A 25,895-nucleotide genomic window follows, 5' to 3' on the forward strand; every position below is an offset into this window, starting at 1 on the left:
TTCTTCAAGGAGAAGGGGAGTCTGTATTCAGTGCATGTTCATTACGAGCCCTTTGCAACACTTACATGTAAAAGAGTATAGCATGCAGTCACATGATTTGCAGCCTGCTGTATGTTTCCAGAATGAATTCAAGTAATAAGTAGCACAGAAGTTCAGAGGGTCTATTTTGCTAAGCCAAGATGAGTGAGGTCTCTGTTTTATTTAGACCTTCAAGCCTCAAGGCTAATTGAAGGAAAGGATATGTGACACAAGGACCAAAGAGCTCTTGTATCAACTAGACTTAAACTCCTTTATGATTCCTATCAAACACTTAAATATTCAATCTGTGCAAAGTTCTTAAAGCGGCGATATTCAGTTCAGTAATTCAGGCAAAAATAAGCAGCAAATCATTTATTCACATCACTTCTGCCTTTAAAAGGCAAGACAACTTTTAAAAGTCTGTGTTGAGCATTCCACACACAGATGAGAAAGATGGTACCAGGTTGTAAAATTCTCTCCCCACAAAGATATCTGTGCCCAGGCAACAACAGGCCGCAAGTCCCCTGAACCAGGAACATGATCACTCAACATCTTAAACTATTGTTGCTTGCATACTGTTGCACTGAGTATGATTGCTGGACTGTTTGTGACAGAATGAGATTACAATAGTTTAAAGTGTTTATCTAGTGTCTGAATGCTCCTGTGTGTCCTTCCCGCTCTGACGCACAACCCTGATCTATTTAGAAAAAAAAGGCTAAATTTAGAACTACTATTTCTGAACAGGTATGAAAAATGAAAAACATTCAAAAGCCTCGCAGCGCGAGTTCATTTAAAACCTCACCCCATTTTCCTCCACAGCAGCCAGTGGCTTGTTGATGCTGTTGACAAATTTGTTGACGTGTTCAAAGTGTTTGGTCATCTCGGTCGCGAGCACCATATCAATGATAGCCTGTCGTAGTGTTCGATATTCATTCCTAGAGAGAGGCAGAGAGGGGGAGATGGCCAGAAGTCAGATGGGTGAGGGAGGGGAAGGCGGGGAGCGCGGGAAAAGAGAAAACAGAGAGTGAGATGACAGTGTGGTAAATAGCATGGAAACCCGTGTGAACAGTTTCTCCCTTCTGACTGCAGTGACAGCGGCGATGAATGGATGCTTTGTTCACCTTCCCCCTCTGAGGGGACCAGCACATGTGAGCTATTCTGCTTTGGGACTCAAATCACATTACTACCCCGCCGCTGTCAACGCACGCACACACACACACAGAGCTGCTTTCATCGGCATACTTTGTTTGTCCCCTGTGATGCTTCAGGTGATATCTGTATCGGAGACAATTTTTCAAAAGAATTTCAATATGTGGAATATGAAAGTTCATACTGCTGGACTCTGAGTGTAATTGGTCAAATCACAAATACTGTAAGCACATATTCACCCAATTTGGAGTAAATTTAAGGAATATTTTTGCCAAAAATGAAAATATAGTAATTATCCTCTTCTGCATCCAGTTAATAATTTAAAGAAGAATGGCTAAGTTCAACTGTGAATGGCCTGAGCAAACAACGGCGTCTTTGACCTATTCCATGCGTAAGGAGTCGCCCACCTTTCAATGTTTTTGAAGATGTTGCACTTATCGTCTCTTGTAGTGATCTGGAAGGCCAGTGCTGCGTGGTGGCTCTCGAGCACAGCTGTGTCATTGTAGAGGATGGCCAGCTCGCTTCCTGCGTTGCACAGGAAGCTGTTGGTGCGGCCTGGGTGGTCCACGTCGTGCACCGTAGCAGCAATCAGGGAAGCCACCTCGTCAATGGGATCCAAACTTTGCTGTAGGGGCAAATGACATGAAAAACAGTGGAAATATGTAGGAGGAAAGTCTGGTATGTTGCCACTTTGGTCTTATTGTTGTCAGGGGTGACGTTTGGAAGGTCTGACTGATAAATGAGGCCAAAAGCTGGCACAGTATAACCTTGTACTACATTCACTAGACATGTCACATGCTACTATCAACACAGCTGTGTGGTGCATCCAGTTAAGTCTGCAGGTTGAACCAAGACGTAGCTCTACATTGTGACATGATTTGTTCATAGGATAATAACATTTAATATTCACTTCAATGTACCTGCATTTGCAAGGGATCCAAAGCTGTCTCAAGAAACCAAACACATGCATCTGACTGACAGCAAAATGTGTATATTCCTAATGAAAGCATTATAGCTACTGTACAGCTACAATCAAGCAAATACAGAAAATCCTATTGTTTTAAAATAATGACTTCAATATTAACTAATATTATTATTAGATTAATAATGAATTTTAGCACACAGAACCAACAGTTGCACTCAACTGTATGTAATTTTAGGCATCATATGTATGAAGTATTTATTTCTTGCTGGGTAGCTTTTCATCACATGTGTCACAGGACCATAAAAAGTTAAATATTATAAGTAAAGAAAAACGAAAGAAAAACCAATAGTATACAGATGATCAAAACAATGAATTTGTAACGTAACAGACCTGCTAACCTGCTTGTAGAGTTCCAAGGATTCATTAACCTTGGGTGATGTAACTTCACAGTTCACTGGCTAAGCCAATGAAAGATCACTCAGATCAGAAATAGACAGTTTGGTAATCAGCTTAGCCAGTGCATGCCCTAAACCAGTTACTGAGCCACTGACACACTTGGGCAAAACCCCGACTCTCTTGGATAACACAGGCTCAGACGGAGCACCTGACACAAAGGCCGAGCAGAGAGCCGTGATAGTAGAAAATCCCAACGTCTTAATACTGTAGGTGTTTGAGCCCTCAAGCAAAGCAAAGGAGAACACTTGTTGTCAGTTCTAACAAATGCAAATGCTTCAGTCAGTATATTGACTTTCACTTACTGGGAATTAATGGGAATGGTATCACACTGATCACACTACATAAACAGAGTATTCACTGCCACTTTATTCATATATTTAACTGTCTGCACAAATAATAGCCAAGTGACCCGAGACTCATTTCAAAATCCTCCCAAATAAGAACTAATCATGAGCAACAAAGCAGCAACTATTGTTTAAAAAATGTAAGAAAATAGCTGTAAATAGTGAAAAATGGCTATCGCAATATCCTGTAAACCCAAGGTGACATCTTGAAATTGCTTGATTTATCCAAAAAATAGTCCAAACCCAAAGATATTTTAGTATTACTAAAACAAAGGCAGAAAATGCATTGCAGTTCAAAGGATCAGTTCATAAGAATCAGTAAATCTTTGGCATTTTTGTTTGAAAAAAACCACTTAATAATCAAAATGATTGGCAATAAATGTTCAGTCCATTGGGTAACTGACAAACCACACTTTTAACCTTGACCAATAGCAACATTCTGACAGCAAAACTCATGCTATTTTTGCGGCATTCATTTTTTTTAAAATACCATACATTATTATTAATTTTTGCTTTTTGTTAATTTACCTTGACCCTCTCCTTGCAGAGGAAATATGCCGTTGCGTGCAGAACGTCCGCTGCGTGAGAAGAGTTGTGGTAGGAGTTACTGGAGTGGTAGTTAGCTTCAATCACTTGTAGCCAGGAGCGCAAAGTGGCCTCAGGGCAGTTGAGGAACTCGCAGACCCCAAAGCGGGAGAAGATCTTCAGGCCCAAGTAGGTCAAAGGCCTGCAGGAGGATTCAGAATTGTAGTTTAACATAAACTCTGATCCAATGCTCCACCAACACACACATTAAGAAAAAAATAGTCACAGTCCCTCTATAGGCCTTAACTGTGTTGTTGCCTCACCGTTTCATGGTTGCAGCCTCCAAGTTGAAGATGTCAAAGTCCCAAGAGTCCTCATTCTCCATGGTCTGCGCGATACGAGGGGGGATGTCGTTTAACGACAGAGGAGTTATCAGGTGGCTGGGGATATGGTGGGGCTCTGTGAGCAAAGGAAGAGCCGAGAAAGGAAGCATTCAGATAAAGAGGAGGAGGTTAGACATTTGTTGTTCGTTACCTTCGGATAACCTTCATGTAAACTTACGTTTTGTGGAAAAGATGTATTCATTTCCCGACAATCTGCGTAAACCATCCTATGAAAGAGAAAGAAAGAAAGTGTCAGGGACTGAGGCAGCAAGTGTGAAAGACTGGCTGCATACATACAGTCATCATTTATCCTTTCTGAACAGCCACTGAATAGAAGTGAATAATAAGTGAAACTGTTTGGATGCCTTAGATTCAATTGTCAAACGGACATTTTCACTCTTAGATCGGATCTAATATAAAAGCCCTCTGTGCTAAATTAAGATACTGCGAGCACACCAGCACAGACGGAGGCATCAGCTTCGACTTTGGAGTACAGAAAGCTGAGTGAGACCAGTCACGTTGTTGTGGCTTGCACATCAACCATCACAGATGTTTCAGTGACTCCGAAAATAAGACAAATAATATAGACTCAGCCACGGGGCAGAGGGAGTTTCCATCAGAAACGTAGATAAGCGAACATTAGCGCTTTTTTGACACCTCAGAGCACCAGGAGTATCTGAACGGGTCGAGGTTATGTTCTACTAACTTTGTTTGTTTTTAATATTTCTAATAAGCCATCACTAGAATCTCAATAGCTTATTTTCAGGTAGTACTGTATCTGTGTTTACCATAAGTCAGCGATTTTAAAAAAAAGAAACAAGAGTTGGATTTTGGATCTGTCTGACGGCCTTGGTGCTGCATTGTGACTGAGGCAAGAGCGTAAAAATTACATCTGTACTATAAATAAGAGGAAACAGAGAACAGAGATTTTGCTGATTTTCCATATTACCACTTTTACGAGCATTCCTTCATCTGTAAGCATGACACAATATTTTGGAGGCTATGTTATGTTGACACCTCATATCGTTTCCCCACAGAGGGAGCGGAGGGATGAGGCAGCCAAGCTGAGCTTATTAATGAAACCAATATGCAGTTTAGAAAATGATTACCATATTTATGAACTGTAATAGTTGTGTCAGAAATGACACCATGATAATTTATGTACATATGTCAGATAATCTACAGTAAATTATTCCATTATGTCATTTTTCTTCCTCTGGGCAATGCTACATGCTGGGATAGTAAATGGGGCTTATCAGTGGGGTAACATTTCATCACCCAAATCATCAAACACTGCTTCTCAGTGGTTAGAAGTATAATGATCCGGATCCTGTGATTTGTATCAGCTGTGAATAATATAATACGTGTGAAGAATTGGAAAAGTAAAGGTTGATCAAACAGTTTTTGAACAACTACTTGATGGATTACTATAAATATTTTTACAGACATTCTGGGCATTATTTGTCCAGTACTGGGTTCTTGACCAAATACCTGCAAAACTAGTGATATTTATCAACATGTACCTGCTGTACTTTGTGTTTCGTGCCATTAGCGCATTAGCATGCTAACACGCTAAACTAAGACGGTGAACATGGCAAACTGTACATGCTAAACATAAAGCATGTTAGCATTGTCACTGTGAGCATATTAGCAAGTTGACGGTAGCATTTAGCTCAAAGGACAGTCTCGCAGAGCCGCTAGCATGACTGCAGACTCTTGTTTTATGTTAGCAATAACCATTTTGCATCCATTAAAAGTTTATCAAAAGAGAAATTTTGTTTAAATGTGTCACTTACAGAATAACTGTGACAAGAAACCACAATGAAATCATTCTGACCTAACATGTCTTGTTATGTGGAAAAAAATGATGTCCTCAAGCCATTATGTGTCATAAAACATTGTGAGTATTAAAGCCTCAACTTCTCTCAAACAGCACTTTTGTGACTTCAGTCTATGACGGGCCTATATCACTCAGTCATCTGGTCCAAGATACGCATATATATTTTGGGCGTTCGTGAATACATGGGTGTGTGTCAGAGTGAAATGTTTACTTCACAAGTGAAAAAGGAAGAGGAGACGGGCTCATCTTTGACCCGAGCATTGTCTCATGGTGGCGCTGCCTCTGTACACACTGGTTATTTTAAGACTTTCTCCCCACAAGATGACAGCTCCTCTCTTAATGTTCACTGGGTCTTCAGAGTTCAGACCCGGCACACTTCACCACAACAAACTGGAGAAAGTGACTAAGCAAGCAGGCACCTCATAAACCAATATGATCGCACATAAATAATCACCTTAACCCAAACCTCATGGTTGTCTGGCTTCATCAGCCTTCATCGCTTATGCAGTACAAATCTTTCTGGGGAAGGACTATGTGTAACTACTCTCTGCCTCTGTGTATCCACTCTGTACATGTGTAAGTAAAGCCATGCTTATTCATCTGATCCAAAGAACAGGATGTTTCCAGGCCTGTGGAGTGGAGAGGAAGAGGTTCATGTGAGTGTGACTGTGTGCATGTGTGCAGAGACAGAGAGAGAGAGAGAAGGGGGGGGCAGAGAGGGTGGGGTGGGCTTTCCTCTCCAGCCTACAGGAGCACAAAGGACAATCTAACACTTCCTCTGGGGTTGTTGCCAAGACTGCCAACTTGGCACTCTTTCTACTTCTGTACTTCACCATTGCTGTCTGTTAATCTCTCTGTCTCTCTCTGCCTCTGACAAATAGGAGCAGAAATCCTCACAAAAACAGAAGTCCACAGGCACAGACACTCCTGACTCGCTCTTTCTTATATGTAACACATTATCGTGGACTCTCGCTGCGAGCGCTTCGCGGACATTCGTGCAGACATGCGTGTTATCACTGTGGAATTCCGCAAACGCTCTGACGTGTGTTATCATATGGGAGTCGATTCATTCGGAGCGGAAGGAAGCTGTTTGGGTGTTTTTCATACTTCTCGAAGGACCCTTGTGCTCTAAAGGACCTGCTGCTTACCGTCATCAGCCCCCCCACGAGGTCATTCGTGTGGGGGTCTTCATCCTTGGTGCCTAACTGTGGGGAGTAGAGCTCAGTGGTCCTCAGGATCTCCAGTACCCGATCCAAGGCCTCTGCCACGGGCATAGGGCTGCTTTCCTGCGCTGCATTGATGATGTTGATTACCTGGATGACAAATGAAGAACCAACAATAATATAAGCAAACTGCAAACATAATATTTACCAGAATAAAAACAGTCAAAAGTCATTTCTGATAACATAACATAAAACATACTGGAAACAAACTGGGAGATTGAAACAGGTGTGATGTGCTCACACCTCTTAACTCTGCTCATGTACTTTCTTGCAAAGGGTAAAATAAGAAGATCAATCCCACCCATATCTGTATGCAGAAGCTACAGTGGGGAGATGGTTAGTTTAGCTTAGCACAAAAACTGGAGATGGGCGAAACAGCTTGGCTCATAAACCACAATGGAAATTACAATTTGTGCTTTGTCACTGTGAGGTTGCCATGCAGCCATCAAAATCTAGAAAGTTTCTGCCGAGCCATGAAATAGTCCAGCACATAACGTCATGTGAAAACAGGCTAGCAGTTTCCCCCTGTTTCCAGTCTTTCTGCTAAGCTAAGCTAACTGCCTGCTGGCTGCACCTTAATACTGAATGGACAGATATGAGAGCGGTATTAATCTTCAAATCCAACACTAAACAAGTAAGTATCCCAACAATATCAATCCCTTGGCAAGCATCTACAAGTCCACTTGGCCTAGTCTCAATCCTCCTTGGATAATCTGGATGTCTGAGGATCTTCACAGACAACCATTAAGAGAAATGCTGAACACTGAGGGCCAACCCCTCAGGTCAAGACTCAGCAGTTTACCTATACCTGAAAGACAAGGGACACTTGAGGACAACAACATATATATTTTGGACAGTGAGGACAGACAGTTTGAAAGAGGAGTGAAGGAGGCTATTTATGTAAAAAAAGAGAAACCATCCCTCAACCGAGGAGGAGGTCAACAGCACCACTTATCCTCCACCTTCAGGGCTGTCCTTCCATCGCCTCCCAAGAGATCTAACAACTATTCACAGTTGGCCTCATGTGACAACTCCAACAACTGTCGTTTACACTTGGCCTCAAGTTACTCCAACCGCTCGAAAGACCGCTTTCATACAGCCAGGAGCACTAACGACCCAAGTGGTATCAAGGACCTTGATAACGACCCCGCAGAGGTTAAATACATGGGATTCTCCAGCAGTCAGACCTGAAGAAGCCCCTTGGATACAGGGGAAATGTTTTCAAGTATCTCCAACCAAGTCCAGTTGCCCTAGATTCAGCCCTCCTTGGATAACCATGACCTGGATGACTAAGAATCCTCACAGACCCGTCCTTTAAATAAAGGGGCAGTTGCAATAATCTAGGTATGAGATAACAACATGTAAACTGGACTCCGTGTCTCTAACATTCATAAAAGATCTTGACAGAGACATTTACATTTTCACCCCAAAATATGAACTTCGAGTTTCTGGAGCTTCTAACAATGGTCACCTGTGGCGAGGTCAGCGAGGATGTGCAATAACACAAGTCACAGCTAACTCATGTGCACAAATACACACACAGTGGGCTACCAGCAGCTCTATCAGTGCTTTATTCTGGAGAGGATGACGCCTACAGGGACTGACTACACAGTCAAATGATACAGCAGTGGAACTGCAGTGTGTCATATGACCCATCCCCGGGGACTTTCTCTGTTTCTGACTATCCAGGCTGCCAACTACATAAACCACTGAAACAGCAGGTCATTCTGGTCCAGTATGCTTTCCTCTCTTGCGCATGAAATGTGCATTTTATCAGCCAATATTCTACCGACATGGTACACATGGCCTCTAGCCTCAGTGCATGCAGCTGTACAAGAAGTGCTCATGGCAGTCTTGGCAGCTTCATAAATCAATGAGTTCAGTCATGAGATACAAAAAGTCCGTACAAAGTTCCCATCATATGATGGATGATCAGAGGGATGACAAGGAGGGGAGATGAACTCACCTTAGTGATTGGAGCTTCTATAGTCATGGAGTGGATTCGGGCCATTGAGGAGTGCCTTCGCTGTGAGCTCCCTGGCAGGACGGAATAAATAAATTGTAATTCAACAACAAATTAAGCTGCACGTTTCCAACCATATTTTAATGAGTGTCCAATCAACACTTGATGCAAACAGACAACTGGGAAGGTTTCATAAGCTGACAAGAAACGCCCAGAGTTTCCATCATCTGTCTCCCTTCACCCTCACCGTCGCTCCCCCGAGACGTTGTGGATCTTACGTCCAGAGAGCCTTTCCTCCGGTCTTTGTGCTTACTGGATTGGATGTCTGGGGAGAAGAAAACACCGAACATGAACACACAAACAAACACAGTTCATGTTTCGTGACGAGGTTGACTTTGGCTCCTACTGCAATATCCTTGGCAAGAGCACGAGATCAGAGCCACCTGTTTTGTGTTTTGTTTTAATTCAGTAAAATTTCAATAATTGGTCAAAGTTGGGAACAAAAGGTGCAAGACTGAACAAAGTGAAATCTAATAATTTTATTATTATTATTATTAGATAATTCTGCATATCAAAGAAGCTCCTGGAAATACTCCAGTGCTTAGAAGAAAATCACTCAGCTTCGAGCCCATTGCTCCCTACTGAGGAACTAAATCTTAAAAAAATGGGTAAAAAAAAAAAAATTTCTGTAGTTCTTAGCAAAGGTTTCTCACGCAGGACTGAATAGTGCATTTATTGGGGACTATTTTCAGCTGTGAATTAATACACATTTGCTGCTCTGGTGAGTGTTTCATGGCAGCAGGGACAGTGTATGCGGGATTAGGAAACTAAACAAATGAAAAACACTTGAAGGGCCAGAGAGAAGAAAAAGAAAGCTGACTTAACGTGTTCTGAACATAAGAAGCACGGTCAACCTTTCGAGCCCCGAATCCAAAGACCTCGGGAATGTAGGGTTGTTTTAGAAGAGTGACTGTGAAATGTAGTGTACGCTGTAAGACCACGCAAAGCTTCACAAACAAATGACACTTCTTTTCAGTGAGCTGGTGAAAGGACGCAGACACAGGAGAGATATGATCCCTGTTTTGTTTGCCTGTCAGGAGCGAAGCTGCTGCATTTTGAAATCACTTGCAGCTGTGAATTGACTTTACGGTTGATACCACAATACAGCAAGGAACAATAGTCCAGTTTAGGAGAAATAAAAGCGTGGATAACTTTTTCAAGGTCAACAAAAGACAGAATTCTTTTCTTTTGAGATATTTCTCAACTTGATAAAGCAGGATTGGACACACTGTTAGTCACTGTTCGAAATTTGGGTCATGATTAAAGAAAACAATGATTTTCTGGCATGGTGCAATACACTTGCTGATATATTTCTAAAGTCTTGAGTTTACAAAGCTCAAATTCCCCAATGTGACTATCTCCACCTTATTATTAACATCTAACAAATATTTGGTGTTTGCAAAAAGTTAAAATTTGCTGTGAGCAGTGCTGGGCTTGAACGTTGTGCTGTCAAAATGACAAACACAATGCTGGCCCTCAGATCCTCAAACCTTGAGACAGATCACAAGTGCCACAGATCGCTGATGATGACAATTGGCCAGCAGAGAGAACCTGAGCTACTCAAATATGCAAGCCCACTCCACAGTCCTTGGAGTGGTGTAGCATGAAAAAATCTCCTGTAATGTTACTCTAATGCAGTTACGACCGAGCAGTCTCGCACCCACAGTGGGCATTTTTATGGAGCGGAGAGCATTTCAGGATGGGTCTTACCTGTCTGAGACTCTGCCTGCACACGTTCACTGGTTTTATCACTCTGCATGGTCAGAGAAGAAACGCACATTGGTAAATCCAGAGAGCTCCTTTCATTCATTAATAATCAGCAAAACTGGAAACACATCTCACCTTATTATTATCATTTAAAGGCCAGTTGATAGACACATAGTGTCTGATTTTTCTGTGAATGACACAGGCCGATTAGTACACCAGGAAAAATGAAGGGATACAAAGGGATACAATCATCACTCATTTGTCTATTATCCAGTATGATTCTTCACTCACTGCAAATGCAGTTTACATTGAGAAAGGCCGGATACGCCGGGCCTCAGCACACTGTCACTCACCCTCCCTGTCCAATTACAGGTGTGATCTTCACATTTTGCTGAACGCTGTCTCCATTCTTCTTTTTGGCATAATAAATTCCCTGCCACTCCTGGAGCATCAACACGCCAGAGTTGAGAGAGGAAATGAAACACACAAAACACATTCAGGAACCGTTCATCGTAGAAATTGACAAAACATAAGATGTGAAAATGCCCTAAAAGTGGGTGTGGACTGGGTGTAGCATGGCAGTGTTTGTGGTGCAGGTTGGGTGGTGAGGCCAGGTGGGTCAGAGTATTTCAGAGAGAAGCAGGTTGCTTTAATGGGTTGGGGGAGCGCTCCTGGAGTCCGGTGCGCTTGTTTCATGTCCCCCCCCACCTACAGACTGCTGTGGTGGCTTAAAAAGACCCTTCCTGCTGTTAGCCTGTCTGGCACTGACCTTTGCTCTCTGTGTAGTAAGATTACAGCACAGCCATCAGCCGCTGTTCTTATGCACATGAAACAGAACGGCTGGATGGCCAGCGGTGCAGACGCGCAGCACACATGGATGCACGTGCACGCATGCATGCACAGACACAAAGGCAGAAGCAGATATCTACGGCACTTGTAAGAGTGATCTAATTGTGATGCAATACTATACTTATGCTATATTATATGCCAACACAACGCATGTAACAGTATCAACAACCAGAAGAAGGAGATCATGTATTTCCTGATGTGACTAAGATCCTGAACCACAGTGAAAATTGTGCTTGGCCATAAATGTATAGTGTAGATGAGAGGATTTAATGAATGCATATTACCTTTCCTTTCCGTATGCAGGAATTTATTGTTTCAAGGAGATCAGGCTTATTCTTCTCACTTTTAGGCACTTCTATTATTTCCTTCCCTATTAGCTCGCCTTGCTGGTAGCCCATAATGGACTCATAGGCAGGGTTCACGTACTGTGAAGGAGAGGTAACAACAGTGTTCAGGCTTGGTATGAGATGGTGGTCTACTGTTCCACAGTGAATTCAGACACGGTTAGGATGATGACCTCCAGCAACATATGAACCTTGCCAACCAGAACAATGGGTTCTCAGAGAAGCAGGCACACATTTGTTGCTTATTTTATGCAGCTCAAAAAACATTTACTTCGTGTGAAAACATAACGTGCTAACACAGGCTAATACAGCGCTTTGATGTTAACAAAAGGAGCCATTCAGAAGGACAGAGACTGCAACTATCACGACTAAGATCTGGGATCACAAGACATGAACAGGCACTAAAACAGGAGGAAGAAAGAAAGAGAAGGAGGGGGGAGACAGGGGGAGGAAGAGAAAGATGAACTGTTGATTATAATAAAGCAAATAGAAGTATATAAGCTGATTAGAAACCCACCTGAATTACTTGATCTTCAGAAGTGATCTCTATGGCCTCTTGGCTTTGTTCTAGAGCTGTGAAAATAGCATTTCCAGCCCTTGCACAGGTAGAGAGACAATATAATCATTGTTAACGTATGCAACAGGCAGAGTGTAAATTGTCATAAAAAAGTGGACTTGTCTCTGATGTTTTACACTCAATGCAAGAGCTTTGAATGACGGTTACTCTAAAATGCAGCCAAATGTATGATACACGACTCACCTCAGTTTGAACTGCGCCCGCACCTCTCCATGCTCCAACTGTAGCAGCTCATTGTAGCAGGCCATCATATTGGCATTCTCCACATATCTCTGAGGGTCAGAGGGCAACACAAGGCAACACTGGTCAATCAGAGACAACTAAAATCCCATTTTCATATCAATTTATCCATCACAGGATATCTTATAATGCCGCTACTGCCACGAGTAACAATGCTTCAGGTACAGGGAGCTCAATGCACACGTCTCCTGAGCAGACAAGAAGGATTTACAATCTGTATTCCTGCCTTACAGTGAGTGTTGACAGTAGGGATATAAGAAAACATATCAAAAGAATAACACAAACACATACAATGGAAAACACATACACACACATTGTCGCTCACCCTATTAAAGCCGGCATTGATCAGGGGCATCACAGAGGCTTCCTCCCTGTCTGGCCTTAAAAAGAGAACACACATCAAACATCGCTGTGACAAATGCTTCTTTACAGAACATCAGAAGTTTGCTCCGTATGACCCGTTGAGTCCTAATCATTAGCTACTTAAAAAGACAGTGAGGAAAAACGACAAGAAGAGGGGGGCATCAAGTTGTACGTACCTTTTCACAACGGCGACTATCACAGTGTTTTCTGAAGAGTTGACCGCTCTAATTGACCTGAATGTAAACAGAGGGAGCCTTTTAGCCAGTGAGCAGGCTGGTGGAAAAGCCCATGGCATCAAATCAATGTATTTTTCAGTCTTTCACGCTCCGATTCTCCCAGCCAGGCAGAGCCTAGTGGTGGAGCTCTGTGAGCAGGCCTAGGCCTCTGAAAGAATGCAGTGTACAGGGCCACTCATCCGCCTGTGGTTTTCCCCAGCCAGCGGTCATAAAGGCCCTTTAGTTCCCCATCGGAGCCTGTGCGTGTACACTGAACATATGGATTGGCCAAAATGAATAGGGTTAACATACACGTTGGGCAGGGCAAATGAATGTTTGTAAATGTGTTTTTGGTTTGGGCAGAGGCTAAAGATAGAGGGTGGTATGGGCAGGCACCACTCATTTCTCATCGACTTGACTCCACTAGGTAGCATGCGATGAAAGCTAGTGAGCCCAAACTGAGCTTGCCATTTACCCAATCGTACTGTAACACATGAAAAGGAGCGCTATAATTTGTCCTATCAAAATCATCTGGTCTGGATTATGTCACTGGCCTTGGATGACAGTCACTAACAGAAGTCAATTCAACTGTGTCCACTTCACCAGTGACTGTCAACCAGGGGCACTGTCACCCCACAGAGGACGTCTGCAGTCACCAAGGGGCACGAGGAAAGATTGTGGAGTAGCTCAACTAATCTGATAAAATAGTAATTACAATTAAAAGAAATCCACAAATCGAGCCAGCTGCAACATCTGAACACAAGATGTTGAGGTTGAGAGTGCTTGAAAAGTAGTTGACACGCAAGAAGAGGCGTCTAAACATTAGCTAAAAGTGGTGGATAAATGGTTAAGACAGCGAAGTTCAGGATAAACAAAGAGTTAATGCTAACTAAAAGTGACAGATTAGTTAGCTTGGCTAAAGGTTTGATAAACTAAATTAGAGAAATTGCTTAAAGTAATGGATAAACGGTTAAAACAGTTAGCTAAAAGTACAGGATAAATGGTGTAAGAGTTTATAAGTGATGGATAGATGTTTGAATTAATTTCCTAAGTGGTTAAAATAGCTAGGTAAAAGTTGCACAAATGGAAGTAATGGCCACATTTGAAATCATTAATTAAATGGTTGAAGTAGTTAGCTAAAAAAAAAGGTTGAAAGCGTCCCACTTCGACCACTCCAGTGGCAGTGGTGCAAATGTAACCACACTGACCTAAAAGCTGAACAGTGGCATCTGACCGGGCTGTGGGGGCACCCCAGGCAAAAAACAGTTGGGAACCACCGCACAACATCATTCTAGACATTCAACATAAAGTACAGGAACGCTGATGATGAGAGGACTGGCCTACCGGCATAGTGCTTCAGCGTCAAAGTGTCTGGAATGTCTGTGGTCAATGATGACGAGGTCATGATGCTTCTCCAAGAAGCATTCAAGAGCCGACTCCGGTGTTCGTGCCATGCTGCACCTGAAGTTGGCCTTCTCACATGCCCAGCAGAAGCCATTACTCTGACTGTCCTCTTTGGCAAAAACTAAAAGTACCTGCAAAGACAGAGAGATGACGCATATACATCCCACTGAGTCACTCGTGTTTTTAAAGGGAACTCGTACATGCTAGTACTTCTACTGAAAATACATTACTTCTAAATATCTGGGCTTTGCAAAGAGCTGTGATCGACAGGGTGTGAAGAAGAAACAGGCTTTAAAATAAAAGTTTTTAATAAACATCACAAAAATCACAAATCCAAACGAGTGTATACAAACAGGTATTAAGAATTAAAGAAAAAAAACGGGCTGATTCTCAAAGATATCCAATTTACACTGATATAAAAACTGAACACCAGCAAATCATCACATCTGAGAAAATCGAACAAATGTATTTCTGATATTTTTCTTGATAAATGACTTAAATGATGAATTAATTATCAAAATGCTGTCAATGGACAGATCGCTTGGAGATTAAACATATACTTTGAAAATTAGTCACTGATAACGTAAAGAAAGCAAAACAACGCGCACAGGCCTTCAGAAACTGTATTGTGTATCTAACTTGTACCAGATGGAGCAAAGCTACATTTAGACATATGATCTCTTTGTTGGTCACAACTACACAGAAACTACAGTACTTATTATTTACTGTCAGACTTTAGAGAGCTACAGGGTTAGCTGATAAGTTGCTGTGATCTGATGAGAGAGAGAGAGAGAGAGAGAGAGAGAGAGAGAGAGAGAGAGAGAGAGAGAGAGCTACAGTGAAATGTGGTTTTGATGCCTCGGTGTATCAACAGCTCTGAGCTGTCAAGTCATCATTGGTGCATTCATGCTCATTTGCGCCTGTCGTCCTAATCAGCCTGCAGCGCGGGCTCGACTGTGACCCTCAAGCCTCCGCTGGACAGGCCCTGATTGATCAGGCTCAGCTCGCACTCGGGTGCGTCAGAGTTTTTATTGTCCGCTGCCGTGATCTATGACACAATTAGTCGAGGTGGCCTTGACTGGCTGCGGCCCCTCCCACCGGCCTGCCAAGGCTGTGGCAGAAAGTGCTGCTGCTACCATCAAAACAGCCATTGAGAGCATGCTCTCCCTCTGCCAGCATACTTTCATATAACCCCTTACTTGCGTAAATACTGGACCAGAGATTTAGGCCCGCCTCCAAGAGCAGTGCTGCACTAAGAGTAGATTCATGAGTCACTCTCTCAAACAGACGTCATCTCCAACTGCTGGCAGGGAGCAGAATGAACGTAAAGAAGGGAAAGTTTGTTCTGCAGTTTCAAGCTTGCATCACACCTGTAAAATTGAGTTAGGGCACAAAGACTTGACTTTGTGCAGAAAACTGTCCTCCACACAATGAGGGGATAGAGGATCGGTTGTTTTTACAGTTGTCCTTTTGATTCATTCTGACGATTGGCTTTATTCAAGCACTGAAGTGCAGCTTCAGCCCCTGCGTCTGAGAGGGGTGTAGCTAATGCGAACCATATTCCACAAATGAGCATTTTCCCTACAAGCGGCAATAAGTGTCATAAATACATCACCACTGAGTCCTGCAGCTATGTTCGGTACGCACGGGGAATTAGATCAGAATTCCACATTGGGATGTTGGTAGAAAAGTCAACATTCCCGCAGAGGTGGAGGAACGGGGTAATATAGGCTGAGATAAGGTCTTTTCGCATGCCTGTTCTCAGACCAGACAGATACGCCTGGCTCAGTAATAACACACCCAGTCTCTGAAAGCACAATTAAGCAAAAGCATATTTTAAAGGAGAGGATTCACTGTGTTTGCTCCAAAGAAACAAAAGGCAGAGAAAGCAGCAGACAGACAAAGACAGCAGGAGGGGAAAGGAATGGTTCGAAGGGGGTAGCGAGCGCTTTGGCAGGGTCTGATGGCTCTGTCTAGAAAACATCATTGTTGAAAACAGAGAGGGCCCGGCCAGATCCTGTGAGCGGCGAGAGAAGAGGAGGAGTGGAGAGGAGGAGGGCACGACAGGATCAGCTGTGAGTGACAAAAACAGGAAGGGGATATCTCTCTACCTCGTTTTCCTACTGTGGTCACGCTGGAGCGCATCAGACAATAAAGCCGAGTCTGCGCACACGCCGTTAAATTACAGGACGTCCAGCGTGTTGCTTTTCTTTGACTCTCACCGGCTTCACATCATCGTTGTTATTCCAAGTTCAGCAGCTGTCGAGGTTTGATCATAATTAAAATGTGTATCTTACTCGAAAGGAGCCGTGCACGAAGGCTGCGGCTAACAACGATTTTCAAAAATGTTCAGTTAACTGCAAAACAGGACAAAGGGGAGCAGTGAATCCCCACATTCGGACAGCTGGAACCAGCAAATGTTTGGCATTTTTTGCTCGAAAGACTAATAAAACGTTTGACTTTTGGGGGTTTTTCACACAACGGCGGCAGCGCATGCCAAAGGAACGAGCGCAGCGCATAATGAAGCATTGAGCGTCAGAGAAAGCCCCATTCGCAGTGACGAAAGCGGTCCATGGATCCTCTGTGCACTTCTTCCATAACGTGCTTTGTTCATTATGGTATGTCCTCGGTCATAAATGTTTGGCCTTGTTGCCTTGACAACCCAAGGCTGCATCGCACACAATACCTCCATTAACAGTGTTTTCTTCTGCTTTGAACGATTGCACGGGGACTTTTTATTTCTTTAATCTCTTCGCGAGGTGTGCTATCTTTGAGAAATTCAAGATTAGTTCGGAGTGCAAACAGAAGCCGGCGACGTTTTGAAATACTAATCCCAGAAAAATGCCTCCAAATATTGACAGTCACACAAAGTTGAGCTCGACAGCTCAGCTAAAAGCCCCTAAATGATATGGATATAAACATTTAGCCGGAGCAGTGCTGTTCCTTGGGAAGCCTTAATGCATTCAAGCCCGTAAGCATCAATCATTCAGATGTTTGGCATTGTTTTACGATACCTGAAGTGGGTCTTTAAATAGCTTCATTGGTCCAAATTGCACCTCTGTTAATGTGGTCTGAAAGATAACAAGAAGAATACAAGGATTAGAAAGAAATCACTTCACAAATGTGATATTTCATCATATTTATACGTTCTTGACATTTGCTTCACCCCACTGCTGTATGAGGAACAGTAATAATAAAAGAAAATCAAGTTTTCGTCTCCCTTCTCTTTTCCTCTGCCCTTATTAAAACACATTATGCAGAGAAGTATTGAAGCGGTAACCCTTGCACATTCGATGAAGGTGACAAAACACAGAAATGACCATAAAACATTGTTACACACCACAGAAAAGAAACATCTCGTGTTTAGCATGTTGCATGAACACACATCTATCGATTCACAAAGAAATGGGCAGTATTAGCCAACAGTGTTTACTTATTTGTGAGTTACTTATGTTTTAGGGTCAGTTAGACCCCAGAGAGACCTGTTATGAACAAACTGTAATGAAACAGACATTTAAACAGACTTATTCTGGGAGGATATGGGAGAAGCAGTGCTGCACAGAAAGTCCCGTCAACAGCGATCACAGACATAGAGCACATGAAAATCCGCTGTATTCAACCACGTCCCGACAGCTGAGCTCTTCCTTTACTGTTTCTGCTCCGTTATACTTCAGTACACTTTGTACATTACACACACTCCACGCATGATGCTACATGTTGTACATTTTTACTGTATGACTGCTTTTCTTACTAGTTCATTTTCCATACAAAACATGATCACCGAACGTAATATTGTGATAAATTAAACTTCCTAAATTAAAATTGGTAGCATTATTTCTATATCAACCAAGAAAAAGCCAAATGCTTCTTACAGATAATTGCCTTAGAAATAAAAAATCAATACTATAATATAGTTCAAAACTGGACCATTTGTCTCTAATCATAAGTACTTTTACTATACTTAAGGTTCTTTTTGCTACTTTTACTCAAATACAGGATCTGAATACTTCTTACATCACTGGTTTTAGGACCCAATTGTAACCACAAAGACTGGAGCTTTTGTGCAGTAAAATAATATTAAAGTGGTTAAAATTAGCTGTACCTTGACTTATTATGATAGTAAAATGCTGCTTACACGTGAATCTGCAATAATAATCCCATAATATAATCTCTGAACACATGGAGTATATAACACATTTAAAGGGACCATTCTTCTACTTTTTCTTTCAGAATATTTTGCTGTACTTTCATTTTATTAAGATTTTGAAAGCAGGACTTTTGCTAAAGTGTTTTCAAATTGCTTTATTACTTCTTTTACTTCAGTAGAGCATCTATATACCTCCACCTCTGACTGAATCAGCAACAACACATGCTTGTAATTTAATCTCCTGATTTCTAATTCAACTGTAGATTTGTGAAAAATTAAAAATTAAAATAAAAAAAGGCAGACTGCACACACACACAGGTTTTTTAACTCATTACACTTTCCCTCCGTGAGCTTACTCTTTTCTGTCTGCAAATAATTTAGCTTCCTTCCTGCTAAATGGAACCCAGCTCAGGGGTTAGTAACCATAGCAACCAAGCCCCTTGCGGACCGCCATCCCTCTAGAATTCCTCTTCGCCGTAAACAATCTACACATGTGAGGAGGAATACTGAGAGGAATTTTAGAGCGTGCCGGGCAGCCGTAAATCACTTCTTGCTAAATTGTAAGCCTTTTGAAAGTTCTGCGAAGACAAAGAGGGAGGGGGGCGGGGCAAAAAAAAATAAAGCTGATTAGCCCTCGGTTGTAGCCAAATTGACGTCATCATGACACTAGGCCGTTTGTTGTCGCCGTCCATAAACAAGGAGTACGGCATCAGGGTGGCTGCAAGCTGATGCTCTGTGATCATCTGATCTTTCACAGACACGAGGACCTGGTCGCATGATGCACCGGAGAGACAGTATGCATGTGTGTGTGTGTGTGTGTGTGTGTGTGTGTGTGTGTGTGTGTGCCAGGCCATAGGGACTAACATATGGAAATGCCACAAACGAATGCTTTTCCAAGAGGCTTTGACCAAGCAAGACCTAGTTTTCCTGTTGTCAGATATGATTTCAATTACTCTGAACATGTGTGTCAGAACAAATAACTCAGGCCTCAACTTGATTCACTTTGATTAGAGATTCAAACTACCCATTCATTTTCCCGTGGAGGTCAAACAAAACATTCCCTCTCCTATAGACGACTGCTGGGTAAATGTCACAGATGGTGGCTGCACAAAAATATACTACACGTAGAAATCGTATTACCGCTGCAATGCCGTTCGCTGGCGAACTAGCTGAGGTCAGGGTCTTTGACGTATGGGCTTTGACCGCAGAGCCTCCAGCTAGCTGAGGGCCGAGCGAGAGCAGTATGCGGCGCTCTGTCTCCATCCAGGGTGACTTCCCGCACTAACTGACACTGACACAACCAATGCAACTGCAGCTGAGGTTGTGTTACTCGAATAGCCAGCCTGCCACACGCACGCACGCACACACAGGCACACACAGGCACACACACATAGCTGAACCAGTCTGCCAGCCTCTTCGGGCAACACACTCTTCTTGTACAGTACACACACGCACACACTGCAATGAATCACTCAGCTAAGCATTTGCATCCCGCAAACATCATGCTGGCACTCAACCAGAGGCAAACAAAGCATGGGAAGTGAGCGAGCATGCAGGCCGGGCAGGCAGGCGAGGAGCACCGACACGGCGAGCGAGTCTACGTGAGCCACGTCCCGCCCTGTCGCTGCACGCTGCTGCGTGGTACCGGTCACGCTGGGATCTCTCGCTCTCTGCGCACATGGGCCACTTGTTAATCAGATGACAAGTTTGTTGAGCAGCAGGGAGTAGTGCAGGCGCAGCGCAAACACTTTACAATAGAGGTCTGAGTGGAGTGCAATGCATTCTGGACCTTGTAGTTTGTCTTGATTTTCTAGTTAAGTTGGGTCATTAGCATCAAGTATTAAAGATTATTTTTTTAATATGTGGTTTTGCTGATCTGAAAATATCCTCATTAATTTCAATTATTTAAATTGCATTATTCCCAACGCCACTGCATTCCTATTTTCCAGGGCCAAATTACCCCTTACACACCCCCAGGACAAAAATGAGCTGTGGGACCTCATTGACCTTTCTGCTATCAGGACATCGAGCTGAAACTAATGCCACTAATGTTCTGCAATAAATCCCACCATCGTGAAGGAGATGCTGATTCAACCTTATGGTCATTTCGGAGGCCGATGTTTTTAATATTACGTCGAAGGAACTCAGTGGAATCTCTGGAAGGGATGCCAGAGAGTCAATGTCCGACAGTGACTGAAATAAGTTCAGCTGCAAGCAGACGCCTTAACGTTTATCATGATATTGATAAAGAAACTGTATGCATAAGGTGGATCGTCCACATAATCGGCAAAACGTCAGATCCCTTTAATAAGGTCAATGTCTGCATTGATAGCAATCCGGCGAATCTGGTTAACAACTAAATCCCTAAATCTAATTACAACAAACCTGGAGACTTTTAAATGGGCCCAAAAACACTGGAGTTTCAGTTTCCAGGCTGACGGCATGAAACGGCTTTATGTCATGTGACATCACACCTTTCCGACCACGCTGGCGCTGCTGCGTGCCTCCATTCATCTGGAGCTGCGTTCAGGACAGTCTGCAGCGCCCTGCTCCTCTCATTCAATACACCTCATGTATTTACATAGCAAAGTTGCCTCTGACCCTATATCCTGCTCCCAGTGTATCCTGCCCTATAGATCTCCTCCTCCTCCTCCTCCTCCTCCTCCTCCTTCTCCTTCAGCCCACCAGCTTTTCTGTCTCACACTCACAGTCAAACACACACATACGCACACTACACCACACACACTGGGAGAGTGGCTTTCCACTAAAGTGAAAAACAGGAAATTGGATGACATTGTTCGGTGCGCCGACGTCAGCAGTGAGAGATAGAAAGAGTAAACAGCTTCCTCCACCCCAGAGCTGGGACCAGGATGCAGGGAATCTTGGGATGCCTGCCCTGCTCGTGCTTCTTAGGAAAACGTGCATGGCTGCCCCGTTCGCTAACAGTCTCCAGATCCCTTTGCTCTGTCCAGCGAACACGCTCTCGGTCCCTCCCACCACTTCTTCTTCTTCAGCTCCCTAACGTCACTTTGTCTCTCCCTAAAACTTCTCCACATGTGGCCGAGTAGAGTATTATACGCAGAGTTGATGACCGCACAGCAACTCGAGACGGGATCAGCATTTCTTCCTTAGAAGGAGTCAAAAGTGTCCTCGCAACTAGTGGTGGGGTGTCTCGTGTGGGTTTGTGTGCGTGTGTATGTGTTCCTGTCTAAAAGTGTGAATCAGATGGAGATGAATCAATGTTCCTCATTAGGTCTGATTAAGGGGAGCAGTCCCAGCCACAGGTGTGGATGCACACTATGTACCAGACAGACAGACAGACTGAGGGTCAGACGCACAAACTCTAACACACACTGAGCTAAGTGACGGGCTAAATGGCACTGAGTGACACATCAGCCTCGCCACACGCTGAGCCACTCAGATAGCAATGCTAGCTGCCCATGCTGTGTGCGTTACCTCAAAGAGAATAATTCACTTTCATGCGCGGCCACTTACACCTGCTGCCCATAGATCTGTGCCGAAGCCGTCGATAACAATGGGGTTTCAAACCTGCAACCAGGTCTAACCCTGACAGATCGATGAGCGGCCTGGCAAACACCCCATCACACTCCACTCACTGGGCTTCATACAACAAAAGCAGCATTGCAAAAACTTCAAATGAAAGCACCAATTAAAACCGTGTATCTCCAAGTTTGGTGAAGGATTAAGCGTTCCTTTATTGCTTGAGGAGATTTTCCTGCTTCACAAGATAAATAAACCACTTTAAAACCCACTGGATTATTGGGAAAAAGCAGCACCAAAGCTGAAAACATGGGCTGTTTTTCTTTTGAAAAGTCCACATTTGTGGAGATACACCATTCTCGCAGGTCAGTCATGATGATTATATAGAAATTATTATCTGGATTTGTGTAAGGTTGAAGTTAAGCATATTTTTTGTCACGATCATGAATAAAAAAAGGAAAAAATAAGCAGTCTTACACCTATATATAGACAGTATAGAGAGATAACACGGGTCCTTCCTTCCTGCTGCTCTCAGACTTTACAATCAACACTGCTCACAGTAGACCACACACACCAAAACTGACTCATGTGTAACATCAGCGCACACTAAACTGAGTAACATCAATATTTCCGTTCTAACATTCAGTATTTATATGTGGACCAAAGGGCAAAATGAAAAAGCCAAATGAATTTAACGTAAATCTACATTTTACAAAAGTCCTGCAAAAGACCTGCAACCTGCCTTTTGCCCAGTGCATTCTGGGATAGTCTCCTTCTATCGACTATGGCTGTAATCCCTCACTTCTCACCACTCACCATACAGGGACTTTATGCAGCATTATATATAGCGTTTATATGGCAATTAACACCGCTGGACACTATTCAAGTCATTCCATTCATCCAGCACGATGGTAGTTAAAGCGGTGCTCATTTAGTGACCGTCAGTTGTTCACTGCACTGGTCAGCGCATTGTGGTATATTTTTAGTTCACTATATAGGTCTCACCAGACATTGGAACACCACTACAAAATGGCGAACACGCTATAAAGTAGACCATAAAGCAGAGAGTGAGCAATTTCATACACACCCACATACAAAAAAAACAAAAAACAAAAAACAAAAAAACGTTGGTTTTTAGGCTGAACTATCAGATGTGCCATTATTTCTTCATCTTCAAGCCCCCTTTGGTTCTGGGCCCAGTGTGAAGCAAATGATAAAGTGACAAAGTGATGATTATGTGCTGGAATTCAGAGCTGAACGTGTTGGTATTTTTTAGTGATCTCTCAGCAGGGATTTCATATTACTACTTACTTCTCTTCTCTAGGCGTTCATTTAACCCCCTGCATGAATGGATATAGAAAACAATCACTTCAGCGCACAGGTGCTGCAGGAATCACGCACATTGGCAGTGACTAAGCCGTAACTCCAGAAGTCAAGACACTAATAAAACTTCCCATGTTACCGCCACTTCCTTTCCTTCAATGTCCTCCCTTTATTTTCTGCTCTCAGACCCACTGACTCATCCACACGCAGGGGCTCACACACAAACAAACCCTCCGCCCCCGTTACCTGAAGTTTGTTATGTGCTTATTTCACCCCCTCTTCATACTCACATGCACCGCACAGACGACAGATGAAAGCACAGATGCTTTAAAAAGGCTGAATAAAACGCGCCATATTTCAGATTGTCCAATATTTCTATCTGGTCGTATTTGAAAAAGGGCAGTAAAATGATGAAAGAAACACACCCTCCCCCACCCAAAGAAAAATCATCTAACGTGTTAATGTAGTTGCAGTTCATCCGTTTAGAAAAATAACCGCAACCGTGTGTATTCTGGCTCTGTCCACATGTCTTATCCATGGTGACCAAGCCCACACTCAGCCAGGCAGAAGACTTTAGTTGAGTCACTGGCATGGCTGAGGGAAACTAGGCCACTGTGGATCGGTTTGTCCCAGAACATCCTCGCTTTCTCTGTATTTCTGTCTCTGCCTCGCTCTTTCTCTCCCTCTGCACGTCTGGTGGAACGCGCTGCAGAGGAGAGCTCAACCTCCTGCAACAAAAACCACGACATCCTCCCAACTTTCTGCTCTAACAGACACTCATTCACTGCTTTTAATGTGCAGAGCTAGATTCTAATCATGCCATAGCTCCTGGTGGGGTTTTTTTTGTTATTATTTGTCAGATGCAGTCATGAGATGAACAATGTGCCTCCTTTCACCTTCAGCCGTTCATCTGTGTGCGCGTGACACGACAGAATAACTGGCACCAGTAAATGAGCGCAGGCTTTAAATGAACTCATCTATATTTTATCTTCTTCTGCTCCTCCTTTAACGGCTGTAATCTTCCATGTCGGCACGTTCCTGTGCGTATGTTTTAATCTATTTACAAAACAAATAACTTGAATCTCTCTCTAATCTGCCTGTTGTCAGTTTTCAGCTTACTCTTGAATGAAAAATCACGGCCGTCATAGTTACTGGAGGAAATAATTTTTTGGGTGACAAACAGTCCAGTTTAAAATATATATAAATTAAAGTGAAGCAGAAAGATGGTAGAGGTAGAAAACATGACTGTTTTTCGATTTTCTTTGAAAATACGACTGAAACAATGAACCAATTATTACGATTTTTCTGTCAATCGACTTATCAATTAATCAAATAACTTCTACTTTTTTTTTCATCATTTAATTTCTATGTCATCTTACATTACATTTAACTGTAAGTGCTTATGTATATCTACATAGCATTTCTTTGAACCCTGGGTTTGCAAAGGACAATCAGATCACACAAACAACCGCCGATTAAAACAAACCCCAGAAGCAAATGAACAACAATAAAAACAAAATACACTGAATCAATCTTGGGAAATATCATAAGAGATGGGACCACTTTTCAGGGCTGGGACGTTTCTACAGGGCATCACGACAAAGAGCAGATCAGTGATAGAAATCTGAGAGAGAAACGTTTGCAATAGTAATACATGATACCATCAAGCAAGGCGTGCCTGTAATCTCAAATGGTAACTGAAGACTGAGGTGCATGAAGCCCCACCTGTTATCTAAACTCTACATGAATACTACAGTGACACGCATGTAAACCCAAACACGACCATCACACAGCCTGATATCACCCTGCAACCCTCAAACGTTTGTTCCACTTTCCCTTTTTAGGTGCGTGAGAGAATCATTATGGCTGGGTTATGATTTCCAGGGTCATTTGCCACGTTCTTGTTGCACAGAGGAAGTTGTTCCTGGTGTGTAGTGACACCTCACAAAGCCAGCAGCTGCTTATTTTAGCTCTGGTAAGTTAAGTAACGGTAAGTCAAAGTAAGTTAATGATTTAAGTAATAGCTTTCGAGGCTGTGTGCCGGTTATACATGCAGCTGCCTCTTGTTGTAGATACCGAAATCATATCATGACAAAAACTGAAGCTTGACCTGAGAACACACCCAAAGACCCACAGAGAGAAGCAGGCACAGGCTCCTGATGCACACATCTTCAACACGCTGCCCCAAATACAGCGATCTCTAATCAGTCACGCATAAGAGTGCACACACATGCACGCACACACGCTCATTGTTTTTCGAGCAGCGCTTCCAGAGTACGCCCTGACCTTTATTCTGTCTGCAGTGACATCTCTCCTACCTCACCAGATAGTGCGGAAAT

General features: G+C 43.0%; 1 protein-coding gene across 1 annotated transcript in view; it reads right to left on the minus strand.

Annotated features, from left to right (window-relative positions):
- Positions 1-25,895, minus strand: part of pde8a (phosphodiesterase 8A) — a 42,991-nt gene that overhangs the window by 3,291 nt on the left and 13,805 nt on the right. The window contains exons 2-19 of the mRNA XM_076731592.1: positions 17,600-17,656; positions 14,526-14,716; positions 13,143-13,199; positions 12,929-12,983; positions 12,547-12,635; positions 12,304-12,382; positions 11,727-11,867; positions 10,947-11,035; positions 10,729-10,780; positions 10,597-10,639; positions 9,074-9,151; positions 8,830-8,900; positions 6,789-6,953; positions 3,979-4,027; positions 3,741-3,876; positions 3,421-3,619; positions 1,575-1,792; positions 821-953 (exon numbers count right to left, since the gene is read on the minus strand). Of these exons, the coding sequence (XP_076587707.1) occupies positions 821-953; positions 1,575-1,792; positions 3,421-3,619; positions 3,741-3,876; positions 3,979-4,027; positions 6,789-6,953; positions 8,830-8,900; positions 9,074-9,151; positions 10,597-10,639; positions 10,729-10,780; positions 10,947-11,035; positions 11,727-11,867; positions 12,304-12,382; positions 12,547-12,635; positions 12,929-12,983; positions 13,143-13,199; positions 14,526-14,716; positions 17,600-17,656 (1,902 nt within the window). The remainder of the gene's footprint in view (positions 1-820; positions 954-1,574; positions 1,793-3,420; positions 3,620-3,740; positions 3,877-3,978; positions 4,028-6,788; positions 6,954-8,829; positions 8,901-9,073; positions 9,152-10,596; positions 10,640-10,728; positions 10,781-10,946; positions 11,036-11,726; positions 11,868-12,303; positions 12,383-12,546; positions 12,636-12,928; positions 12,984-13,142; positions 13,200-14,525; positions 14,717-17,599; positions 17,657-25,895) is intronic.

The sequence above is a fragment of the Chaetodon auriga genome, chromosome 1 (genome assembly GCF_051107435.1).
Source record: "Chaetodon auriga isolate fChaAug3 chromosome 1, fChaAug3.hap1, whole genome shotgun sequence".
NCBI classification, from domain to species: Eukaryota; Metazoa; Chordata; class Actinopteri; order Chaetodontiformes; family Chaetodontidae; genus Chaetodon; species Chaetodon auriga.